Source organism: Parasteatoda tepidariorum, chromosome 9, assembly GCF_982258835.1.
Source record: "Parasteatoda tepidariorum strain Cologne lab strain chromosome 9, Ptep-v5.0, whole genome shotgun sequence".
NCBI classification, from domain to species: domain Eukaryota; kingdom Metazoa; phylum Arthropoda; class Arachnida; order Araneae; family Theridiidae; genus Parasteatoda; species Parasteatoda tepidariorum.
This window is the reverse complement of record NC_141763.1, coordinates 83,032,032-83,055,219: the sequence shown is the minus strand read 5'-3', so window position 1 is coordinate 83,055,219 and position 23,188 is coordinate 83,032,032. Positions and strand designations below refer to the sequence as shown.

The 23,188-nt window shown below is 28.6% G+C and overlaps 1 protein-coding gene across 2 annotated transcripts in view; it reads left to right on the top strand.

Annotated features, from left to right (window-relative positions):
* The first annotated feature begins 7,000 nt into the window (after positions 1-7,000).
* Positions 7,001-23,188, top strand: part of LOC107447815 (serine/threonine-protein kinase ULK3) — a 31,862-nt gene continuing 15,674 nt past the window's right edge. Inside the window, exons 1-10 of one of the 2 annotated variants that reach the window (XM_043053950.3) lie at positions 7,001-7,515; positions 9,184-9,324; positions 11,727-11,847; positions 12,875-12,979; positions 15,484-15,627; positions 16,199-16,281; positions 17,962-18,117; positions 19,164-19,269; positions 19,755-19,795; positions 22,285-22,387. In XM_043053950.3, the coding sequence (XP_042909884.1) occupies positions 7,426-7,515; positions 9,184-9,324; positions 11,727-11,847; positions 12,875-12,979; positions 15,484-15,627; positions 16,199-16,281; positions 17,962-18,117; positions 19,164-19,269; positions 19,755-19,795; positions 22,285-22,387 (1,090 nt within the window). In that variant the 5' untranslated portion in view covers positions 7,001-7,425. Of the gene's footprint in view, positions 7,516-9,183; positions 9,325-11,726; positions 11,848-12,874; positions 12,980-15,483; positions 15,628-16,198; positions 16,282-17,961; positions 18,118-19,163; positions 19,270-19,742; positions 19,796-22,284; positions 22,388-23,188 lie in introns of both variants that reach the window. The other variant, XM_071187059.2, reaches the window with a different exon arrangement.

The window sequence follows — 23,188 nt, the reverse complement described above, 5'->3', positions numbered from 1 at the left end:
AATATTATACTCTTCGACATCTACTGTTACATCTTGAACAGTTATTATTGCACAATCTACGTCTTCCATAACATTCCTCAACACTTTCTTGGGGCTCTTCGAACTCGTTTTCTTTCATTACGTTTAAAAGCCCTAGCAGCTTCACTAATATTCTGCATTTTAAAACGTGAAAATTCAATGCATAAATAAACGCGAAATATAAAAAAATTCAATGCATTCAAAACAAACTTTTAGACGTTTAGGTAGCTTCCAGTAGAAAAATATCAATTCAACAGCGGCCTTATAAAGCATTCTCACTTCAATTAATTAATTAATTACTAAATCAGTTTAAATTAAATATCATGTTTTTAGGGCATGAATCTGAATTGAACAACCTGATAATGCTCACTCTGGTTATTGTTTCCGTTTTTAAAAGCGCTATATGTTGAGCCAGTTTAAATTAAATTATATCATGTTTTTAGGGCATGAATCTGAATTGAACAACCTGATAATGCTCACTCTGGTTATTGTTTCCGTTTTTAAAAGCTCTATATGTTGAGCCACCTCAACTAGATTTGCCATGTGACATTTTTAGCAGCAATCATTTATCGATTTTCTAACGTTGCCATTCGGGGAGTTGTAATGAGGCTTTTTTTTGGTGCCGTGTAAGAGAAATATAGATTATTCTTCGGCTCTTTTTGTTAAAACTATGCTTCTAAAAAAGAGATGTGTTTTAATTGTGAATGTGACAGCTGTTCATTTCTTCATCCCATCTCGTTTGTTTAAAGTTTATTTTGGTTTAGAGTTTATAATTGTCGTCCGTGGCTCCCAGCTATGTCCCCTTTTTAAATTATCCTATAAAACATATACTTTGATGATCACCTAGCTACACAAATTATATTACACAAACCACCATAGGTATGAATTCAAGGTATTTCTGCATAGTCGGCAGCAATTACTTCCATCTCAGTCCTGAGATAGGACAGAAAACTATTCTTAATGCTCCATTACACGCTGTACTACTTCCTCACGCACCTATCGATTTTCAATTCTGTCACCAATAATTAGTATGACAATATGCGGTGCCATAACACTTTTTATTTTATTATTTCTACCTTCCTTTCGGAAAGGATAGAAAAGTAAATCTAAATAATTATTTCGTTACTAAATTTTTATTTTCCTAAATTCACAAAATTATTCTAAATACTTAACGTATAACTAACTATTCAACACTACATAAATTTTTACTTATGATAACGTAATAAAATTAATGATAACTGTAGTGCTATCAATAAATAGAGATATATACTAGTTATGGCGCTACATAAGAGAAATATTTATATATATATATATATATATATATATATATATATATATATATATATATATATATATATATATATATATATATATATATATATATATATATATATATATTGATTATTCATTTAAACTCTAAAAGAGAAAGAAATTCAATTTTGGATGGACTCACGATTTTGTTTCTAAATAAATAATTCTGCGAAAATTTCCCTTAAAATTTTGTTATGCCTTGCTTGACCCTTAAAAAAATAGTTTAAAAAGAAATTCTTAAAGCAACGGTAATTTAATTTTATATTACTCTTAATTTAATTATATGTTTTATAACACTTCTGTTCATTCTGTCCTGTAATTTATGATTATGAAATATAGCATGAAACGTCGGTATCTTTTTCTGTAATAAAAGTAAAATTTTCCAGACGCAGCTCATTTTCGAAAAATAATCTTTCAAATTTGCTGTTATTCAGATCTAAGTAAAACAGTTATTAATAGCTGAAATTTCTTAAATTTACAAAGTCAATTATGGATAAATTCTAGAATATGAAAATAAGACCTTAACAAAAAACAAATCCCAACTATATTTTTTTCAATTTTTACATTTTAGTACACATATAATTCCGATAATCGAACAGACTTTTTTAATAACTACTAAACTATTTCTTATAATTAAAAAATACCAAAATGCATTTTTGCTTCTAATTAGAGCGACAGAAAAATGTTTTTTAAAGGGACACTAGTGTCAAATCTGCATCAAAGGGTTAATGTGCGGTCACACCGGATGAAATAAATCATATCTTTGAAACCTTTATAGGTGTTGTTTGACCTGTAGCGTGCTTACTACTACAATTATTCAATTCAAATTCACTGGGGCCGGGATAGCCTGGTCGGTAGGGCGCTGGGCCCATATCCAAGAGGTCATGGGTTCGATCCTCGCCGGCCAAAGACTCCCCGTGTAGTAAATGGTGACTGATGCACGTTAAATCTGTTGAGTCTCAAAGTCCTCCATGTTCCCACAACAAATCAAAACCTCTGGGGGTACTGATCCAAGAGTTTCCTTGTCTTCTGGATTGGTTCAATTTTACAAGGCTACGGAGTTGAACGTAAGTAGTCGTAAACCCATGAAATTGGGTCGGCTGTTCAACGACGGTTATAAAATAAAATAAAATAAAATAAAATAAAATTCCAATTCACTAGTATATAAAACATGTAAACTCAATAATAAGTTGGAGAATTTTTTCATAGCTGAAGGTTGACATCAATAACACATAATAATCAATCAATAACACATGTCAATAACACAAGCCTCACATTGGTGACTTTCGGACGTGATCTGAACACTCCTTTCTCGACAGAAATGTCCATATCGATATGAACACGCCAAGATTTTTGAATGGAACACAGTGAACAGTTGACTTGATATTTGTGACATTGTTCTCCTCTCATTGTTTCTCAGTGTCGATCACAAACGACATCGGTCTGTATTCTTTTGATTGCTAATGCCAACACAGCATTAGCAATCAATACAGTTCTCACGATCAGTACTTTAAGTCCGGTGATCTTAATTCCGTCCTCCCGGCTTCTCTCAAAGCAGCAATCAATCAACAAGTTGTATCTGTTCATCGAATTCTCTGTCTCATTCTGTCGTCGTTTCTAAGAAAAAAATATATAAATAAATGAATTGCAATAAAGCATTAAAAAATTATGTTTTAAGTACTTTAATCATTTGCGTCGCACTAGAGCTGCACAATGGGCTATTGGCGACGGTCTGGGAAACATCCCTATGGATAATCGGAAGACAAGCCATCACAATTTTGATCCTCTGCAGGGGGGAAGGCACCCCCTCTTTGGTAGCCCAACGACCTGCATGCGAAGTCGAGCACTTTACGGTAGAACAGTTTGACGAGGACCAATATCGCACACCCTCGGTCCCTACGCAGACTGATCCAAGTGGTTACCCACCCGCACACTGACCGCAGCCAGTGATGCTTGACTTCGGTGATCTGATGGGATCCGTGTCTTAACGATCAGTCCACTGCGGGACAAGTACTTTAATTGCTACACAATCTAACATTCAAAAAATTTTGGTGTTTGAAAATTTCATTTTTCCACTTTATTATTTATTTATTTTATGTAATATATTTTTATTCTTATATACACCACACATCACCCTCTTGAAGTTGCGTCCATCGACCTCCAGGGTATGCCACTTCCCCTGTGATACCGATAAAAAATAGTGGATCCAAGTAATGATCGCTGGTATAAGTACCGATAATAAGATTGGCGATCCAAATGAGCAACGGGTGGCGCAGAGCAGACTCTCTTCATATGGCAACATTTCTCATGCCTTCACCATTAACGTGTGGAGAGTCATAGGCAGCCCCGAGAGATACTGAAAACATCTCTCTGAATTCAATTTTGGAAAAGGAAGCTGAATTTGAAAAAGGAACTTTTTTTTTAATTGTCTCACTAGTGTAGTCACAACGGTGTAAAAAATTGCTTTTCATATTCTAAATTACAATATTTCTACGTCCCGCAGTGGACTGATTGTTAAGACACGGTTCCCAGCAGATCACCGAAGTCAAGCATCACTGGCTGCGGTCAGTGTGCTGGTGGGTGAAAACTTGGATCAGTCTGCGTAGGGACCGAGGGTGTGCGGTATCGTTAAACTGCTCTACCGTAAAGTGCTCGACTTCGCATGTAAGTCGTCGGGCTACCGAAGCGGGAGTGCCATTCCCTCCGCAGAGGATCAAAATTGTGATGGCATGTTTTCGGATCATCCTCAGGGGTGTTTCCCAGACGGTCGCCAATAGCCCATCGTGCAGCTCTAGTGCGACGTAAATTAACTACTACTACAACAACAATATTTCTACCGGTAAAATATAAAATTTATATCAACCATAAATGTTAATTTGAGAAACATATGATCAAGATAGATAACAATTAACGCATTCAAGGTTAAAAGAGAAAGTCATTAGTTTAATTAATAAGAATATCACCAAGTATTCTAGAATAAATATTTATTATAGGTAATATTCATAATGCGCATATGGCATACAAATGTAAAAGTTTATTAAAATTTATTTTTTCTTGCTTTAGTAGGCGCAGATTTTCAGATTAAACCGCTTTTGTAGTTTCATTTTCGATAGAAATTAGTGTCAAAGAATTCAGTCACTCTGACTTTTGAAGTTTGAAGATGGCTTCTTGAAATTATAACATATGAATACTTGGAAAATGTTAACTTTTTTTTTGTTATCATGAATTGAAAGTTAAAGTGTCAACATATTAACACATACTGTTCATTCACTGGAAAATCTATGCCCAGTAAAGGAACATGACTGTTCCCTCACTGGTTAGAAGTTGTTTTTCGTATTTTTAAAATACTTTTGAGGCGTAACATCACTTAAGGTACAAGAAAATTAAAGTTTATCTTTTATTTTCATTAACTTAGAAAAAAATCCAGTAAAGGAACTCTTGTTCCTTCACTGGTTTTTCATCGTTTGGTGATCCAGTGAATAAACACCAGCTTATCTCAGTACTTTATTATGCTATAATGCTTAAAAAAAATAATAAAATGTAACTTCAATAGCTATATTTTGAATTCTCTTTTTCACAGTGAGAAAAATAAAACTATTACATGCAATTAATTCCACTTCAAACATATAAATACAAACATTCACCTTATAATTTTTTCAAAGAAACAAGGTGTTGCAGAGATAATAACAAATTTAAATTTTTTTCTAGAGAAGTTTATGTGACCAGGTAATCCAAAACATTGCTAGATGACTTCCGATTGTTTGGCAGTAAGCTATTGTTACCAATCAATCTAAAGAAGAACTTTCAAATTCTTATTTTTAATCAATATATATGAAATGTTCCTTCACAGGGTAGTGTTCCTTCACTGGTTGGTTTACCCTATTCTTTCATAAACTAAAACTAAAGACTTAAAATCCTAAATAAAAAGGAAATGTAATTATTTTAATAGAAAACGTTCAAGAATTGGTAATTAAATAATAATATTTATTGAACAGGTAATTAAAATGGCATGCCAGTTATATTTAATTAAGCCCATGCGAAAGATTTTTGTTATTAAAATTTTCTGCCAAAAAAGTGAGTTCTTTCTAAATTTGTCACCAACGATTGCTATTACATAAATAACTAAACCAAATTTTCACTTCAAACTCACCAGAATTATTTAAAAAAAAAAAAAATGAAAGCAAGTTTGGATTTTTTTTCTACGTATAAGCACATTAAATTATGGATAACATAAAAATTAAATGTATTATATAAAAGAAGTAATGAAAAATTGAAATGAAAATTATGAAAAAATTCTACAACCGAAGCTGACTTCTTCGAGGGGTACCAACTCCAGAAGCCATAAATTCAAAACCTTTTCTTTCAAGAGAGCACGACAAGTGTCTAAATTGCTCTGTCTGTACCCCAAAGGTTTTGCCAAAGTTCAGGAAGAGAAAATACAATACAAAATATAAAATACATTAAGCAAATACAAAGGTATAAAATCAAGACTAATACATAAGAATAAAACGCTCAAAAAATTCGTTTTTTTTCCCGTTTATTTCAATTTAGTTGTTGCTTGGTAGTTAGTAGTGTAATTTGGTTATAGGATTTGTTTTCAAATAAGTTTTTGAACGTTTTGTTCTTATGTATTAGTCTTGATTTTATACTTTTGTATTCGCTTAATGTATTTTATATTTTGTATTATATTTTTTTCCCCTGGACTCTTTGGCAAAACCTTTGGGGTACAGAGAGAGAGCAATTTAAACATTTGTCATGCTCTCTCGATAGAAAAGGTTTTACATTTATGGCTTCCAGAGCTGGTACCCCCTGAAGATGCCAGTCGGTTGTCGTATTTTTTTTCATGATTTTCATTTTTCATTTTTTCATTGTTTCTTTTGTTTCAATTTCGTTTGGAATTTCAGCTGCATGGAGTGTTTTCCCACTGGAAGTATAGTTTTTAATTGCTTTAATTCTTTTGAATTATTTTCTTATTTTGTACTATATAAGTGCTAAATGCTTAAATTTTTATATATGTAGCATGATAAAATAAAGATTTGAGTATGTTCAATAGGGTAAAAAAGTCTATTAAGTTTAGCTAAGTAAAAATCATTAAAAATTCATTAAAAAACATCGTTCTTTTTAATAGGCATTGTTCCCACTTAAAAATTCTACTTACCATTTAAAAATACTAATTCTGATAGTATTCGTTTATTAGCTTTTAAAAAATTATGAAAGAGCAATTTACACTTGATGACATTCTTATAAGATTTGTTGTTGTTGTTGTTGTTGTTAATTTACGTCGCACTAGAGCTGCACAATGGGCTATTGGCGACGGTCTGGGAAACATCCCGGAGGATGATCCGAAGACATGCCATCACAATTTTGATCCTATGCGGAGGGGATGGCACCCCGCTTCGGTAGCCCGACGACCTGCGCGCGAAGTCGAGCACTTTACGGTAGCACAGTTTAACGAGGACCAATACCGCACACCCTCGGTCCCTACGCAGACTGATCTAAGTGGTCACCCACCCGCACACTGATTGTAGCCAGTGATGCTTGACTTCGGTGATCTGCTGGGAACCGTGTCTTAACGATCAGTCCACTGCGGGACCCATTCTTATAAGAATATTCTTGCTTTGAACGAAAAATGAAAAGAAAACTGAAACCGAAAATTTGTTTGCACTTAATCATAGTGACTGAGTTACGCAAAAATGGGCAACCGGAATTGTATTTAATGTTATTCACAGATTTTTTACTGTTTACCAGCTGACTTTGATAACAATTGATTCGACATATGACATCGATTAAACCGAGTAAACGGAATACTATCAGTTTGCGTTCTTTATTTGGTCTTTTGCTAGTTTTTATAATATTTTTCCAACTTCTAAGTTGAATCAAATTGTCAGGATGGAAAGGTCTGAAAAGTGGAAATCTCCATTAGGAATTTTTTTATGTCATTTTCATTTAATTCTCTGTAATTAAATTATAAAATGCTCTATTTAGATTTAAATGTTACTAAAAAATATGTTTTATCTGATAACAACGATGTATTAATTTTTAATACAAATTTGTAATATTTTGAATTAGCTGATTATTTCGAATTCCGTTTTTAAAATGTCTCTCTTACCCTCATTACCTGATTTTTTATTTACTGAGAAATTAGGCAAAGGTTCCTATGCTACTGTTTATAAAGCATATAAAAAAGTACGTATGTGTTTTTATGAACACTTATATTCAAAAAGAAATAATATTGATTACTTATATTAAGTTGCTAATTTATATATGATTAAACTCTATCCTTACATAAGTTTTGTAATAGAGCAAATCACATTTGTTCTGTAATTTTATGTGAAACATATATATTTTGTCATCATAATGTCTTCAATTAATGAAAAAGAACAATCACCTCTACTTAGTTTTTGATTGCTTATAATTCTTGCTATAATAAATTCTTATAGTTTGGCTTATAGTCTGCATGTACTGTTATTTAGAAAGCTTAAATATTTTCTGTATGTGAAAGATTTTGGTATATAATAAGACTTAGTATTCTAAATTTATTTAAATTTACTGTGCTTTTCTCTGGAAAGCAGTGATCAGATTCTATCAATAGCTTGGCACAGTTAAAAAAATTATTTTTTGGATATGCTATTGGCATTCTTAAAATTTTTTTATTGTTATTCATTCATTCTCATTTAATTTAATTTCTTAATAGCCTTGTTTGTATAAAAATACCATTTAAGTGCTCTTTCAAATTTTAATAATAAAAATGCGGATTTGTGAAGGAACAGTCAAATAGTACTTTTAACTTTTAATAACTGCATTTGTCATCTATTGTTTTTATGAAAAATGTCAACATGATCGTGATATGTACAATATACGAACAATAGCTAAATTAAGATAAGCAAAAGATTAATATGAAATTCATAATATTGCTTGTCGTGATTTATTAGAAACTGCAGGAGGATGTGTTTGTTTAGTAAAGTTTGCGCTAACTGACTTGTTTGAATTCATTTGGGAACATTTCCATAACGATAGCTACAAATAAGAAATGGATGACAGGGTAGTGCCAAATGAGACTAAAAAGAAAAAAAATCACAAGAACCAAATTTAATGCCTATAAGCAAATTCAAAGCATGTTTTCTTCTTTTATATATTTTATTTGCAAGTACAAAAATCTTTTTTCTTCTTGTGATTCTAGTTGTTGTGAATAGATACTGAAAATGTTAAAGTAATGTTGTAAATGTTTAAATTCTTGAATATGTTAGTATAACTTTTTTTTTTCATTAGTTTGTTTTATTAACAGCATTTTGTTTTTAGCATCATTAGTAGGTTTATTATCTGAGAGAAATAAATTTTATGTAAAATTAAAAATCTACCAGCGAATAAATATCTTACTGCTGCACTGATAAGGTTTGGTGAGCATATTGATGACAAAGTTGCGCTATTTTTATAAAATTTTATTAGGTACTCAGTTAATGGATAGGTACTATTTTAAAGGAGAAAATCTCAAGGAATTAGGATTCTAGGAAAAACCTGTATTTTCCAGGTCCTTAGTCTGAATAAACTTAAAATGCCTGAAGTTCTAAACAATTTTTTCCGAGAGTTATTCAATCCAATTTTTTAATTATTATTTTCTACTTTTTGTTGCAAACATAAAATTATCTTAACTCACATTTACTTGAAAAGATAATATTGAGAGTTTCAAAAATGTCTGTATGGCATCTGGAGAATCATAACAAAGTATGAAAACACAAATTAGCAGAACTTCTGTTTTCATTTATCAAGTTTTATGATTGAAATCAGTTATTACCTGTTGTAAATTCTTTTTATTTTCTTGTTTAAATCATTTGTTGAACAAATTATATTTTTCAGAGCGGCAAAAGGGAAGTGGTAGCTGTAAAATGCATCCCCATTTCCACTGTGACAAAAGCAGCCGTGGATAATATCATTACAGAGATATCCATCTTGAAAAAAGTAAAACATGAAAATATAGTTGAACTTAAAGATTTTCAGGTACTCTGTTCTAGTTTATTTTGTTCCATAAACTTAAAGTGTTTTGTTTTCATTTTTTTTTTTACTTTGTGATCTAAGATTGATTTTTATTTAGTTTTTATACATAAAAACTAAATAAAAATATTGTTTAATAAATGTAATTATGTTTTAATATTAATCCATCATGGCTGTTTCACAATTTTCCCTATATATTTCTTACCGTTATTATTAGTCTTCTAAAAAGTTCTGAAAATTTCAGTTGTAGAGACAAAATTGTGTGCTGTTTGCGTATAATTATTTGTTAGGACTGGGCGATGTAAGAAATTTTACGAGGGTTGTAAATTAAATAGCGGCAACTTAACCTTGAAACTCACAGAAGGGCGGGCATGCGCAAATAGGATATGGGAACGGTTAAGTGGAGCTGTTGTCGATGTGTAGAGTGCAAAAAACATCAATCTGCTTAGAAAGGGTAGTTGTTGTGTGGCGTTAAAGTAAGGAGTTTCGTATCCATCTCTCTAAAGCATGTTTTCAAAAGGTGATCAGCGGTTGTCGCTTAAAATCGAGGTTGCCCGTGGCAAAAATGCAACAGGATGCTATCGAAGATTAGTGGAAGCCTGTGGCGCAAATGCTTTGCCGTATTGAACAATAGCACGATGGGTTCAAGCATCTTGTCTTTTTCGTCACTAAGCCTTTTGAAAACATGCTTTAGAGCGATGGAAACGAAACTCCTCACTTAAGCGCCACACAACAACTGCCCTTCTAAGCAGATCGACTGTATTTAGCACTCTACATATTAACAACGGCGCCACCTCACCGCTCCCATATCCTATTTGCGCATGTCCACCCTTCTGTGAGTTTCAAGGTTAAGTTGCCACTATTTAATTTACAACCCTCGTACATTGTGATACATCGTCTGCTCGACATCGCGATATAGCGATGTATCATGATTTAACATATGATCAAAAATTATCTTTCCAAAATTTTTAAATCAATCAAAAATAAATAAGAGGAATAAATCTATTACAAAAAAAAAGAAAATTAATTCTAAAAAAGTACTATAACACCAATAGCATTGCTTAATTTTTCAATGAAAATAATAATGATGTCTTAAAGTAAAAACAAACACAAGCTCTATTTTAATTTCTTAAAATTAAAAATGACTTAAGATTTATTGATTTAAAGAATAATAATAAAACTGTAGCAAAATATTTTACATGCATGCATTAAAAATTAAAAGAAAAAAAATTATACTAAAAAATAAACCAAAAAAATGTTCACTTTAATAAAACATTTTTTGAATTATTTGTTGAAAAAAACCATGCTTTTGAAATATCGTGAGACCTTTTATTTATTTATTTAAAATAATAAAGTTGTATTAACTAATGGTCAAATTCTATACTTCATAAATGTAAAAATAAATGTAAATTTTTTTAACTATTTATCAGTATTTTCTTTTTTGAAAATAATATGGACTAAAGATTTATTTGTTTAAAAATGATACTGATTATCTGACAAATTATGAAACAAACAAGTATTAAAAGAATTTTAAGAGAATACTGTTAATTTATTCAAAAGCTTCAAAACATATGCTTAACTTTTTATTTAATTAAATTTGTTTATTTGTTTTAACTTATAGCCAAATTTTTTTAAAAAAAATAGCGTAAACTTTGTTTTAATTTTCTCAAAAATAAAAGAGAATTAAATAAAGGTAGCCCTTGTTTTAATTTTTTATAATTAAAAATAATTGAAGATTTTTGGTTTAAAAATAATCAAATTTTATCAAATAATTATGCTTACGTAAATTATATAAATTTAAAAAAAAAAAAAAACTAACTTTTATAACAAAGTTAAATATGAAATATCTCTATTAAATTGTATAGCATAAAATAAAAGACAATGTTTAAAAAAAATAATGGAGGATCTTTTTTATTTATTTATATTTTATTTTCATTAATAGATTGAGTTCAGAATTAAAATTTAAGACATCAGCTATTTCGTAGCGATCGCAAAGTAACAGTAGGTCTATTAAAAATAATTTACAAGAATTTTTAAATTCTGACAGACGAAAAACAACAACAAAAAAAGGTGCCGAAAATAATCTCACTGAAAATAATTTACAAAAAACATTAAATCACGACGAAATAATACAATTAAAATGTGAGGTTTTGGGGCAAACTTCTTATCATTATATAAAATAAAAAAATTTAATCTCATCATGTGTGTCAGCTATTATTTTTGTTCTTTATTTAATTATTCTAAGACTTTCTCACTTTGTTAATTTTTAAATATAAGTCAAAATAAAATCATTTCAGGTCTGCAGGTGCTTCCTGACCATCGTTGGGAGGCTCCTGTTTTACATTATTATCTTATTAATTATTCTGTGTTTGTATTTTGACCATACATATTTTTTTTTTATTATTTAGTGGGATTCAACACACATTTACTTGATCTTAGAATATTGCAGTGGTGGTGATTTATCTAATTTTATTAAGTCTCGAAGACGTTTACCAGAGTCTGTTGTTCATAAGTTTTTACAGCAGCTAGGTAATATATGCTGTATAATCTCTCTCTATTTATATACATATAAATGAATGTGTGTTCTTTATAGACTCCTAAACCATCGGACCTAAAGCTATGAAACTTGGCATACAGATAGTTCAAAGCATCAGGAAAATCACTGTCGACATTAGAATATTTTACGACAAACTGTTCAAATCAGATAAGTGAAAAACAAAATAGAATTTCTTGATAGGTTAAGGGTCAGTAATTATTTCAAATTTAATGATTCAATTTTTCGCACATTTTAAAGATAACATCAGTAATAATTGCTAGCTTATAGCTCTATTTGATAAAAAAATAGTTTATTGCACGCATTTATTTTATATTCGCTATGTCAGATAAATTCAATGAGCATTATGTGGTTGCACTCATGGTCTACGCCAGGAAATTTATACTTATAATCATTTTTTAACTGACCACATTTAAAACCGTTCTAAATTGAAGCCTTTTTATCTCAGTTTTTTTTTACCTTAACATAAGATTGAAGATAGACAGGTTCAATTGCACTGCCCATCAAGGAAAGATAATAATAATAATAAAAGCAAATAGATGTATCAACTATCTGAGCACACAATCCAAAAGTATTGGCAAACTCATATTCTTTGGTAGCATAATCTTAGTCCTAAAACAGTTTTTATAATATAATAAAAAATTTTAAATATGTTTCTAATATTTATTTAATGGTTAGTGTGAAAAATATTAATTTTTTTTAGAAAATAACTCTTCTTGAAATATATTTCTTCCACAAATGCAATTCTTTTTGTATAATTATATAAATTTCTTAAAAGGAAAATTGATTTTGAATAATATCTGCAAGGTCTTGAGATTATCTACAAATTCATTAGAGTATCTCCTGTTTGTGTGCATGTGCATTATCATATTATGTTAACAATGATTATGTCAAATGAACAATGATTATGATCTATGAATTATGTTTACTTTTTAATGTTGTACTGTGTATTGAATTTTCTTTGAATCTTCATATTATGAAAACGGTAATTTTTTTTTTCAGCTGCTGCCCTCAAAGTACTTCGATCTAACAATATTTCTCACATGGATTTAAAACCTCAAAACATATTATTGACTGATTTTAAGCAACCAGTTTTAAAACTTGGAGGTATGAAACTATTTTTTTTTTAAATTTCCCATTTTACCAATTTCAAAGCATATATTATTCTAATGTAACAGCGAAGTTGTTTAGTGTCATTTTGCTAGAAAAATATTGGTGGAAATGTAAAAGATTTGGTGCTTTTATTCAACCAAGAATGTTATATCACACAGGAATGAGATTTTTCCGCTTTTCAGCGGATATCCGCTTTTTTTACTTTTGTGTCTCGAATATCCGCCTTTTTATCAAAAGCTCCAATTATCTAAAAGTTTCACTTTTTTTGAAAGAAAATTTTTAAATAAATATTTTGCTTTTTCGAAAAATTTACCCGTTGAATTAAAAGAATTATATTTATTTCCGAGTTTCAGAGATAAACAGAAAATTCAACCTACATATCTGTCAATCCTTCCACATTTTTACATTTTAGCTATTTTCGCCGCTTTTACGCACAGAATATACGATTTTCCTCATTTTTACCCGCCCGCCAGATAGTTCGTATTTTCGTAATTCAAACGTTGCTGCTTCAAACAAGCTTTTTAAAAGTCTCAAGCCCGGAATTAGCTAACATTTCGATTCTTATTCACGCGATTTGAATATACTACAATATGATTCTTATTTATGACATTTAAAAATCCAATATCACTATTTGTATTTACGCGTTTTTAAAAACCTATGTAACGATTTGTATTCACACGAGTTTAAAATCAATTATCGCGATTCTTGTAAGAAGTAGGTTTTTTTAAAATTAGTTACTATAAACGTGACTGTTTTTCTATCAACAATTATTAGTATATATAGGCATATTCAAAACTTACATGCTGTGCTTTCAAAGAAGAATGTGACAGAGCTGGTAAAGAAAGAAAAAATTGGATTTGAGAGAAGATGGGCTAACGACTAAATTAATCACCAATCTGTTTCCCCTCATTCACAAGCTACATTACGAGAAATTTGACCTTACTAAAGGATTTTTTGCTTGTTTCGTAAAACATAAAGCGTTTGCAGCAAACTAAGCAACAAAAAAACAAAAGATATAGCAAACAAAAGCAATCACTTAAAAAATTATTCAATTTTTTGTGGAAAAAGAGTTGATTAACTCAGTACTGAAATTTAAGAAATAATAATGCTGCTGTTATTTATGATATAAAATGCAAAATTCTTATCATATGAAAAATAATTATCTAAACAGTTGCTGATTATCATGTAATTTTTTCAAACTAAAATAGCAATTTTTGTTGTTTGTTATCTTAAATTGTCAGGAATTTATTATTAAACGATTGCACACACATAAAATTTAAAGTGGAAATTCAGCTTTTTTGCCTTTTGGCCAATCTCATCCCTGATCACATTAATATAATGTTTATTTACTTTTGGGAAACAAAAAGCCTTGCCCAAATTTTTAATCTGAGCATTTTTCAGGGGTGATAGTATTTGGGTGTTCCCCAGAATTCTGGGTTTATTGTATCATCCCTCCAGAGCTAGAAACTAGGAGCAGGGCATGTGATTTTTTTGCAGAAATCCCCGTATCTCACGAACATTCATCCACGAATTAAAACTTATAATCCGACGCAATTTTCACCACAATCTAAAATTTAAAGTAAGAATTAAATTCTGAAATCTAAATTTTAGGAACTTAGCTAAATTGCTTTAACAAGACATTTCCATACATATGACTCTTCCGCAATTTTGATTTTCTTTTTAGTTTGTCTGAATTTTATAATTTTTAACATTTGGAGCTACCCCTAAATTCCCAAGTATGGCGATTCTTATTCACACAATTTTAATATTAAACATCAATTTTCGTACTTACTTGATTTAAAATTTACTCCTTATGAATTATATTCACACGATTTAAAAATTTAATATCGCAATTTGTATTTGCACGCTTTTTAAATCCATATCGCCATTCGTATTCATGTGAATATGAAATCCAATGTCGCTATTTGCACTCATGGGATCTAAAAATCGTGCATCGCAATTCGTATTTATGCAATTCATAAATCCAATATGGCGGTTCATATTCACACAATTTTAAAACCCAATATCGCGATTTCTATTTTCGCGTTCTAATGGTCAAATATCGCGATACATATTCACACGATTTTGAAGTTCAATATCAGGATTCTTGTAAGAACTAAGTTTTTTCTTGAATTAGTTACTATAAGAGTGTGATTCATTATTTATAGGTAAATCAATTATAAGTCTTTGTTGAAAAAAGTATACTAAATTTGAACAGTATGTTAATTGATATCTTGTTATCAATTTTTTGCACAAAATTTCAGATTTTATCACTTGGTGTCTAAAACACCCCAGATTTTTTTTTTATGGAACTGTTGAAGGTAATAACTGATGAAGGTATTATTAAAGAGTTTATCTATAATTAAAAGCTTGTTGGAAGAACATACTAAGACATAGCAGTTTTATGCATTGTAAAAATCAGCTCTACAATCTATAGAAACATGACAAAGCTGTAACTAATCCTCTTATTTCATGTTTTTGTCAATTTTATTTTTTAGATTTTGGTCTTTCTCAGTATCTACATTCAAATAAAGAAGCCACATCATTTCGTGGTTCTCCTTTATATATGGCTCCAGAAATTCTTTTAAAACAAGTATATGATGCTAGGGTAGATCTTTGGTCTGTGGGAATTATACTGTATGGTAAGTATTCCCTCCTTTTACCTTAACTCTTGTACTTGCATAGCGTTATGTTACACTCTGTTTACATAGATAAGATATACAGTTAAAGCTTGACTACCTGAAATACAGCAAGTTCTGGATATGCAAAACTGGATACTTGATACCTATAATTTGAACTTATAATATGACCTTATTTTCTGTAGAAAAGAAAAATGTTGCACATTAATAAAACAAAATTATCATAATAGACGCCTATAAAAAATAGCGATAAAGGAGAAAGAACTATAGTGGCTGTTTACAAAAATATTAAAGAAAAAAGGAAAAGAAATTGTGGGATAGCACTCTTTATTGTACTTGAATTGTGCAAAATATTTGTCTTGTGTAATTAAAATAACAGATTGCATACTACTAAGTGTAAACAAGTTGAATATATTTAAGAAATCAACTTTAACTGTAAAATTTATTTTACTAAGTGTTTATGATTGATTACGAAATTTTAAAACTTTATATTTATTTATAAATTTTTATGCACTTTTGTTACTGTTTGATTTGTAAAAAATTCTTAGATTTAATAATTTTCCATGTCTTTCAGAATGTCTTTTTGGGCAAGCCCCTTTTTCATCTAAAACTTTCACGGAGCTTGCTGAGAAAATAAAAAGCTCTAATCCGATTGAAGTAAGCTTTTTTTTAAAAGAAAAGTGTATATATTTGGATTCCTGTTTTTCTTTTATTGATAAGAATGCATAACTATTTTAAATATATTGCTTAAAAGTAAAATTATTTATTAAATTCATCACCGTATTATATACATATATATACCCATTAGTAGAACCTCTGTATTGATCGGTAGCATCATAGGAAAACTATGAAATTGATCTGCAAATTATGCAGTAAAATATTTTTATTCAAATGTGTCACTTGATTATCAAAATAAACTAATAATTCAGTACATGATGAAATATTTGCACTTCTAAAATAAAGTACTTTAAATTAACTTTTATAAAGATGAATGGCAAGGTGTTAATACAGAGGAGATTAATTTTTTTAAAATTAACTTAATTTGGTCTGTAATTTTTTTAAATTTTGGTTTAGTTTCACCTGCAAGACCAAATTAAACTTGAGCTGCCCACCACTGTACTGAACTAGTTCTGGTACCAGGACCAAGTATATCTACACACACATATGTTTACAATCAAATTCGTTTTTAACGAGAGCAAGTATTCTGAAGTAATTCACTCATTAAATCAGGGTACTTATTACAAATGAGACGGCTGATTTTATAAAAAAAATAAAAACTCAGAGAAAAATACTAATTAGAAATTGCTTAAAAAGGGATTAATTTATAAATCTCAAGAAAGGGAAAATGTATGGGCATTTAACATTATTCTTTAAAAAAAATTTTTTGTTCAATACTTATTGTGCTTAATTTATTATTTTTTGACACTAATGATGTCAAAAGTATTGCTAAGTAACTGTTTCATTAGACCTCATTTGTGTCTTCTTTCCAAAAAAAATTTTTGTCATCAAAAACTTTTTTTTTAAGTTTATTCATTATCGAATTTATATCTTGATGAAATGAATGCATCACTAAAAATGAAGAGCAGATCTGATGTCTGATTTTTCGAAATTTTGTGTTGAAAATGCAAGCAACTAGATTTGAGAATATTCATTTTGCAATGACTAATTCATCTGGCATAGCATGTAATAAATAGCAGATTATTTTATCATTAATGCATGAATGAACAACCTGTAAAAAATTTGCTTGTTAAATCCGAGTTCTTGTACAATCAAAGCTCACAATTAAATTATGTTGGTTGAATAATTTACCACTGATGTTGTTGTATCTAAACATTGTCATGTTTTTAAAATTTTCTGCAAAAATGCTGAGCTAGGAAATCTTTTATGACCAATTGGCTGGTATTAGTAAAATGTTTTTGATTTAATCTTTTGAGTTAAAATTATGCATGTTAAAGGATGTTTAAAATAGGCCAAATGTAACAAAATTATTTCTAAAAAAAATGATCAATTACTAGAACTAAATAAGAACAGAAATATTTTACTAGTCTATATATAAGAAAATAAAGGTTTTCAAAAGTCTGACAAAACTAGTATAATTTATAACGTATTAAATTTCAAAAAAATAATAAATTGCGAGGAATTATATTTAAAATGCTTACAGTGAAGGTAATTCCATAAATGCTTGTACTTATTGTAAAAATTCACTTAATTTTCAGTACGAGTAAGTTATTTATTATTTGACTGATTACTTTAATAAAAGGTTAAAAATCTTTATTTTCAATTTTTTTGGAGATATTAATTTATTTAGAATGACATTTTTGTTTCTCTTCAAATTAGATACCATATGGAGCTAATGTTTCACCCAAGTGCAGGGAACTCATTCTCAGCTTGTTGCAAAGAGATCCAAACCAAAGGATTTCATTTGAGGAGTTCTTCAATCATCCTTATGTTGATTTGGAGCACATGCCCACCCCAGAGACTTTCAATAAAGGCGTAATCATTTTTATCATTCTTTTCTCTAATGTACTGCTATTCAGTTATATTATTAGGAACTTTCAACGTTTTGTAACGACCTGTAATAAACTGTAATGATGTGGTTTAAGTATAATATCCAAAAAATCCTGCAAAAAAAGAAAGAAAAAACTGCTTAGTAACTTTATTTTTGTTAATTGGTAAAAATAGAATAACTGGCATATATTTGTGTTTTAAGCGAAGGTATATAAACTGAGCTATTAAGTCTTGCGTAATGTTTTTGTATGTATTATTTTATTTTGCTTTACAATAATTTTGAAGTTTTATGTGCTAATAGTGCAATGTTTGATTAATATTTATGTCTACTGCTATCTTGCCTATCTAGAATCTCAAAGTATTGTTTCTTATGTATTTTAAAAGATATTTTTTAAGTGTGTTAATAGGACTGTAGTTCAGAAATTACCAGGGTTTTTCTGTATAACAAAAAATATTTTACATATTATAATATTTGTAAAATAACATTTACGTATTAAAAATATTTAAAAAAAAATATTTTTAGATCAGGGGTTCCCAATCCTATGCTCACGGGCACCATGACGCCTTGCAATGCTTTTGTGTGTGTCCACTGTTTTCAGTAACTTAAAAGTGGCTTGAAAAAATTAAATTTAAATTATAAAACTATCTGAAGGAAAGCTATTCTAGAGCAGTGTTTGCCAATCTTTTGATTTTTACGAACCGCTAAGTCCCCAAGAACAATTTTTTCAATGTATCCCCCCAAAACAAACGTAACATATATTGCCCATTAAAAAAAAATATATATCTGGTTTACTTTTAAAAATTTTCAACCATTTTATTGTTAGAGTAATTGAATTATAATTTAATTTATTAAAATTAAACAAATAATAAGAATTTTAATTTATAAAAAGTGCAAAAAATGTTGCTTATCGACGTTACTGGGCATTAGCTAAAGGATAATATTTGATCATGTGGATCAACAATTTATACTTGAAATTAAACAAAAAACTTTTTCATTTCATTGTAGTTAATAAATTTCTGATTTATTATAGATTGATCTCGTTAAAGAGGCTGTTAAAGCGGATGCTAGCAAGGAGTATAAAGAATCAATCAAATATTATAGTCAAGCTTTGGAATATTTAGTTCCTCATTTGAATAGTAAGAATAAAAATAAACGTTTAAGTGGTTTTAGTATTTTAGTTCTTTTGTCATTAAACTAATTTAAATATACATTCTAATTTTTTTATACAGTAGATGTTATTTGACTCTTAATAAGTGAAATTAATTGTTGTTTTTTCATTTAAGTTTTGTTGACTGTTATGTAACTTGTATAAGTTAAAATAATAAGCGTTTAATCTTGTTTAATATGTATTAAAATTATGGATTAACGTTACTGAGTCAGATTTATAGGGAAATTTTTTTTTTTATTGAATTTAAATGAAGGAAATGAAAGTTGAGTAAATTCCAATTGAAATATCTCAAACCTATTTAAATATTGATTTTTTTTAAATAAAATGTCAAATGTTTTGGAATTTTTTTTGAATGATAATATATTATGTAGTTTAATCATAATTAATTATAATCTTTGATAGTTTTAAGGTAGTTACTTTTTTTATAGATTAAAATGATAGTTTTTATTTCAGATGAAAGCAATTCAACTAAACGAAAAGAACTTAGGAAAAAAGTGAGTTGTTTATTTTGCTATTTTTACTTTGATTTCATCCTTTCTTTTTTATTTAGTTTGAAAATGTATTCAGCATTATTCCATATCCTTAAAATGTATTTCTTTTTTTTTCTTTAATTTACTTTATATAGTAAATTATATAGAACTAAAAATTTATATTTTTGTTAAAATTTTTATTGTTTAGAACGCAAGTACAACACATTGACTTTTCATTGCATCATGTAAAAATTAATTTAAAAGCAGAACAAATATATTTAATGTTCATGAAAGTTCTTTAAATCATTGAAAAGTTATTCATGAAACTATTTTTAAAGCCCTTAATAAAGGCTTATTTTTGTTTTGTTTTTGGCAGTTATTTTTCTATTTGCATTTTTCAGCTCTTTATAAAGCTCTTATTTTAGGTTTTTTGTAGAAGAATTATCTGCAATGTAGGAATACAGAGCTTATGTCTCTGAGCCAACCTGAACTGTCTTGAATATTAATAAAAAATGTGAAATAGAAAAATAAAAATAGCAATGAAAAAGAGGATCTTGTTAAAGAGTCATAACAGTAAGGCACTGATCTAGTTAAGCTTTTCATAGAGTATCGGATAGTAATAATTTCATATTGCTAACTTTGTTTTTGGCAATGGTTTCAATGTTTATGAAAAAATGTAATTTCTTACTTTTCTTAGATTAATTAAAAAAGAGAAAACACTATAAATTTAAAAGCTATGTAAATAAATATATAATTTCCGAATTTTAATCATAACCAGTGCATTATAATGTTAGATAATGTACTGGTTATGATTAAAATTTGGAAATTATATATTTATTTACGTGTAACTTATGTAACTTTCTGAACAAATCATACAAGTTATTGTTTTCTAATTAACACTAAAAGGTAATTTAAGGTACAAATGAAAATTTTCAAAATTCTTATTTTTTTGTATACTTATAGATTTGTAGTAATAATATTCTTTGTAATCTTACAACTATGTTTGTTTAAATTTATTTACATTAAATATTTTTATTTATTTGTTTTAATTTTTATTATTTGCACTCAGAATTTTTTTTTATTATGCACGTATAAGTCATTAATACTTTTTATGCATTTTACTTTGAAAAGAGAATCTAAATATATCCTGAATTTACCACTTACATCTTTATGAAAATTTGGTCCCAACCAGGCATTTCTTTTTATTTTTTATTAAATTAAAAAGAAATACCTGGTTAGTTTAGTTTCTAATCCCTATGCCCACTATTCAAACAATGTTCTGCTTTCTGCGCTTTTATAAAAATTGTGAGTTTAGTAAAAGCTCTGCCATTTTCTTCATTTAAATATGAATCTTGATATATTGCTTTTATGTTAAAATTATTGATCAAGGAAAGTGCATCTTATCTTCTTCCTATTCTATAAGTTATACTTAACTCATATATTTATTTATTATTTCAATGATATATATATATGCTTTCTTTCAAATGCACAAAAAGTGTAGGATGAAAGTTTATATTAGTTTTACATTTTTAACATTGCTGGCATAGTGAAATTCTTCAGAAATGATCTAAGTTCTCTTTATTTCAACCTTAAAAATTTATAATTTTTTAATATTTGACACTGCCTATGAATTATTTTATACTTAGATATGTGAGTCTCTGGAAAATCTCAGAAAAAAGATATGTATATATGAAAATTATAAACGACAGCTAGCAGAAGTGAGGGGGGTAAAATGTCCATTTTAATTATATATTATAGCTGCTTACATTTCTCAAAAAAATTCAAGTTGATTTGAAATTAACAAATTACCTGACAAAAAATAACTATATTAAGATATTTTTCAAATTATACGGACTTACTAGTATTAAATATTAGAAATATTTATGCATTATATTTTTGCATATGTAAAAATTGTTATTGGTTAAAGACAAAAAAAAATTACAAATGCTGGAAACATGTTTAATATAATGCATAAAAAATTTGTCTTTAATTTTTTCTTTTTTTTTCTGTATAAAAGTTCTTTATTTTTGTAACAAAATTTTCATAATTGTTTTGATAATAATAGTTAGATATGCAAAGATTACAGGAGCTGGAAAGACAGCACAAAAATTATGGAGAGTTATTTAGCACATATATATAGCAATAATATATATGAGGTACCTATAAAAAGCATTTAGGATAATTTGCACTTATATAAAGCGATTTTCTGTTCTAGAAAAAAGTTTAAATACTTATACAGAAGCATACGAAAAATCTTTTGTTTTTCTCCATTTCTTTTGATAATGAAGCAAATGAATATTAGAATTGATAATTTGAATTTGTTATAATTGTGAATAAGAGCATGGCTCTTACCATGTTCCTCAAAACTTTATCCCCAACACTAATTGTGATTGTTGTTATGGGCAGTGCTTTTAATGTAACTCGATTCAGAAATAAATTTTGATGCTATGCAATTTTTTTTTTTTTTTACTTAAAAACAGGAAATATATATTTTGCACTTCATTTTTCTTTAGTTATTGGAATACGTAAGTCGAGCAGAAGAACTGAAGGCGCTGTCTGAATGTAATGGCTCAGAATCATCCAAAAGTGTTCCTAAAAACACCTCACTTAGTTTAGGTAATTTTTTATAGCTGTTAAATGAAGTATATTAGTTTAAATTTATTTAACAAGAGCTGAATATTTTTTGTTTACGTAAGTGCTTCATAGTTTAATGCCATTTTGCTTTAACGGCAGAAGTTAAATTAATGTTGTAAAGTATGTTAAAGAAGATATGTATATATGAAAATTATAAACGACAGCTAGCAGAAGAGAGGGAAAAAAATTTCCATTTTAATTATATATTATAGCTGCTTACATTTCTCAATAAAATTCAAGTTGATTATAAATTAACAAATTACCTGACAAAAAATAACTGTACAAAGATATTTTTTGAATTATACGGACTTACTAGTATTAAATACATACTTTGATCGTTGCTAGCCTTATTGCTTTTGCATGAGGACTAATTCTTCAGTTTTATGGTATATTTATACTGAAAAAGAGGAGTATGCAATTCTACAGGTAAAAATAACAGCTGAAATTGGCTCTATTACCCATGATAGACCTTGACCTTCTTCAGAAGATATTCTTATACAGTTTTCTATATCATTAGATCTTTCCGGCTCAGATACCCAAAAATAATTCATAAAATTCCTGGCTCAATAAATATCGTGTTTAGGAGAATTTATATGCATTGTAGTTCTTCCACCAATTTGATAGGGTTTGCTGGATTTTTGCAATTTTAAATTTTTGGAAATTCATTAGAATCAGCTAATATCGCAATTCAAGGAATATTAATATCAAAAATCTATTTTTGTAACATGATTTTAAAGTTACACACTGTGATTTGTATTCAAGCAATTTAAAAATGTATGTCGC